The sequence below is a fragment of the Pollicipes pollicipes genome, unplaced genomic scaffold (genome assembly GCF_011947565.3).
Source record: "Pollicipes pollicipes isolate AB1234 unplaced genomic scaffold, Ppol_2.1 Scaffold_3447;HRSCAF=4054_pilon_pilon_pilon, whole genome shotgun sequence".
Taxonomy (NCBI): domain Eukaryota; kingdom Metazoa; phylum Arthropoda; class Thecostraca; order Pollicipedomorpha; family Pollicipedidae; genus Pollicipes; species Pollicipes pollicipes.
In genome coordinates, this window is record NW_023596297.1 from 24,256,425 (window position 1) to 24,259,650 (window position 3,226).

Sequence of the window (3,226 nt, forward strand, 5' to 3'; positions counted from 1 at the left end):
TGTCTGACTAGATTTCAATACTATGCGACGCGCGAGACACCGGAGTCTAACCGATAACGACACAGTACGCGGACGCTCAACAGCAGCGGCCGTCCGGCGCCCACGATTATGACGCCGCGGCGACCACTCGCGCCGGCCTGTCAGCCACAGCCAGCACCACTCGCTGCCCACGCGTGGCTCAGCGGCTGCGACGCTCACCCGGGTGGCGCGCTGCCGGCGACGGCCGCCGTCCCCGTGACGTCGTCGGCACCGTCACACCGTCGCACCGTCACACCGCGCCGCGCCTCACACGTCCGTGCCGGCCTGGTGGCCGACGCGGGCGGCGGCCGCCTGGTCCGGGTGCGGCGGCAGCACGGGCACGCCCATCTGCCAGCCGCGCCGCCGCGGCCCCGAGCCCACGCTGTCGCGCGACGTGCTCAGCTCGCCGCGCGAGTCGCGGGACGTGTTGAGCGCCGTCTCGGCCGATGACGTGGAGACGGGTCGCAGGCCGGCCGGCGGCGGCGCCAGCCGCTCCGCCGCCGGCCCGTACGCCGGCTCCGCCATCTCGGGCATGGGCAGGCCGTAGTCGGCCGGGTAGCCGTACACGGCCGGGTCCAGCCGCTCCGGGTCGGAGTCGCTGGTGGACGGCAGCTGCTGCAGCTCGTAGCTGTCGTCGGCCAGCGGATTCACCTGGCCGCGGCCCTGGTACGGCGGCGCGGGGGTGCCGTAGTCGGCGGGGTAGGCGCCGTACCCGGCTGGAGAGGCGCCATAGCCGGCTGGGGAGGCGCCGTAGCCGACTGGAGAGGCGCCGTAGCCGGCTGGAGAGGCGTCGTAGCCGGCCGGAGAGAGGCCGTAGCCACCCGCGGGCGCGCCGTGCACGGCGGTCGGGGCCGGCATGCGTCGCCCGTCGATCTCGTTGATAAGGTCCGGCCCGCGGACATAGACGGCCGACTGGGAGGGCACAGCGTGGCCGTTGCTGGCGCCATAGCGACTGTAGCTGAGCTCGGTGAGTCGCGGCGGCTTCTGTACGGGGTTAACGTCGTCGTCGGGTGCCGTCTCGACGTTGACCACGCCTCCCGGTCCGGGCGGGGGCCGCTTGGCCTTGTCGTCCTGGCGCATGTGGCGCGTCCTCCTCAGGAACAGGATCACGAGCGTGATGCCGACCACGAGAGCGAGCAGCAGGCCACCGGTGATGGCGGCGATCTGGCCGGCGTCGAGCGGCGCCAGCAGCGCCAGCCGCGCTCCCACCGTCAGAGTGAAGTTGGTCTCGGCGTCGCCGGCCGGATTGACGCCCACGCAGTGGAAGTCGGCGGCGGCGTCCTCGGCGCGCACGGCCGGGATCACCAGCCGGCTGACGCGCTCCTCAGAACGGCCCTCCTCGACGATCACCGGCCGCCGGCCGCCGTCCAGCCGCGTGCTGTTATCCAGCTGCTGGCCGCGCCAGAACCAGCTGAGCTGCGCCTGCGGCACGGCGCCGATGCGGCAGGTGAGCGTGGCGTTGTCGTCGGCCGTCACCGCCACCTCGCGCACCATCGGCAGCAGCTGCGGCCGGCACGCGAAGTCATCGGCGGACAGCTCCTTGAAGGAGCGGCCGGCCAGCCGCGGCGGCCCGTGGCAGCTGGGCGCGATCGGGTACGGGATGTTGTGGCGCTGCAGCCAGTCGCGCATCGGCCGCAGCCGGCAGTCGCACTCCCACGGGTTGGCGTGCAGCTCGACGTTGTGTACGCGCCGCAGGGCCACCACCGTGCGCTCCGGCAGTGCCTGCAGCCGGTTGCCGCTGATCTTGAGGCTCTCCAGGATGTCGAGCGGGTCGAAGGCGGCCGGGTCGACTTCGAAGATCTGGCAGTCGCTCAGGTCCAGCTTGACCAGGCCGGGCACGGCCGAAAACGTGTCCGCCTCCACGCGCTGGATGGCGTTGTTGGCCATCTTGAGTTCGCGCAGTGCCGGCACGCTGAGCAGGCTGCGCTGCGGGATGGCGGTCAGCGTGTTGCCCGACAAGTCGAGGTCGACCAGGTTGGTGAGGCCGGCGAACGCTGAGTCGTCCACCGTTCGCAGCCGGCAGTTAGCCAGGAAGATCCTCTGCAGATTGAGCAGGCCGGCGCGGCGGAACACTTCGGCCGGCAGCTCGCGCAGCTCGTTCCCGGAGAGCTCGAGCACCTGCGTGCCCGGGTCCAGGCCCTCGGGCACGGCACGCAGCCCTCCGGCACGACACTCCACCGTCTGCTTGCCGTACTTCCAGCGGCAGGAACAGACGGACGGGCACTGGGCGGCCCGCGCCACCGCCACCAGCACGACCAGCGCCACGCACAGTACGCACCACCGCATCGTGCCTCGGCTCAGCGGCCGCGTCACGGCCGGACGCCAGTCACACGGCCCGCAACCGTGCGGCGCGCACTGCCATCCGCGTTCCCTGCGCGAGCTTCAGCAGCGGGCGTGGTCGCTTGTGGCCGCCGCCGGTCACCACGCCAGGAATGTGCGCTCTCACCCCGCCGGCTGACCGCGCGGCGCCCAGCGCGCTCCGCCTGCGGCCGGCGCCTTTGTCGCGTCGGGAGAGAGCGCGCAGCTGCGTCGCTGCCCGCTTTCACCGGCTGCCGGCCTCCCCCGTGCCGCCGCCGCCGCCGCTCGGAGTGACGCGCGTCACAACACTGCCGGCAGACGCGCCGCGCCACAGGCCAGCCGCCCGCCCCTGCTCGCAGCGCTCCGGCGCGGGCTCGCGGGGTGCGGATAACGAGCGTGGCTCGGCGGTCCCCCTCCCGCGAGGTCCGGACACTCACTGCGGCGCCGGCGGCGCGCTGTGCCGTACCGGCGCCGCTCCGCCCGCCCCAGTTCACATACGAGTGCGCCTGCGCGGCGGCGGCGGCGGCGGCGGCGGCGGCCGGTGACGCCGCGCGGCGCTGCCAGTGGCCGGCGCCGCCAGGGCGCGCTGCGGAGGCGCCGCGCGGCCGAGACAGCACGGCGACCGCGCTGCCGGCCGCGGCGGCAGGTGCGCTCAGGTGCCAGGACGGCAGTGCACTGGCGGACGGCAGGCAGGTGTGACGTGCCGAAGGACGTCGCACCGTCCGGCACATGTCACGGCTGACGGGTACTATTCGATTTCCGGCGGCGCCGTGTCGTAGCGATGGGTATTCGTGGCGTGATGATGGGCAGGCAGGAACAAACGTAGGATATTCGAGGGAGACGCCCAGCCTCGAGGCATGGGCGGAAAATGTTCGGGCGGCTTTTCCACAACAGCTTTTTTAGCCCTCGT

The 3,226-nt window shown here is 72.8% G+C and overlaps 1 protein-coding gene across 1 annotated transcript; it reads right to left on the reverse strand.

The window, feature by feature from the left end:
• Positions 1–285: 285 nt before the first annotated feature.
• On the reverse strand, positions 286–2,726 carry LOC119092328 (leucine-rich repeat-containing protein 24). The gene is made up of 2 exons (XM_037215293.1): positions 355–2,726; positions 286–303 (listed from the first exon to the last, which is right to left on the reverse strand). The coding sequence occupies exons 1-2, from the start codon at positions 2,302–2,304 to the stop codon at positions 286–288; spliced, it is 1,968 nt and encodes a 655-aa protein (XP_037071188.1). The 5' UTR covers positions 2,305–2,726.
• Positions 2,727–3,226: the final 500 nt, after the last annotated feature.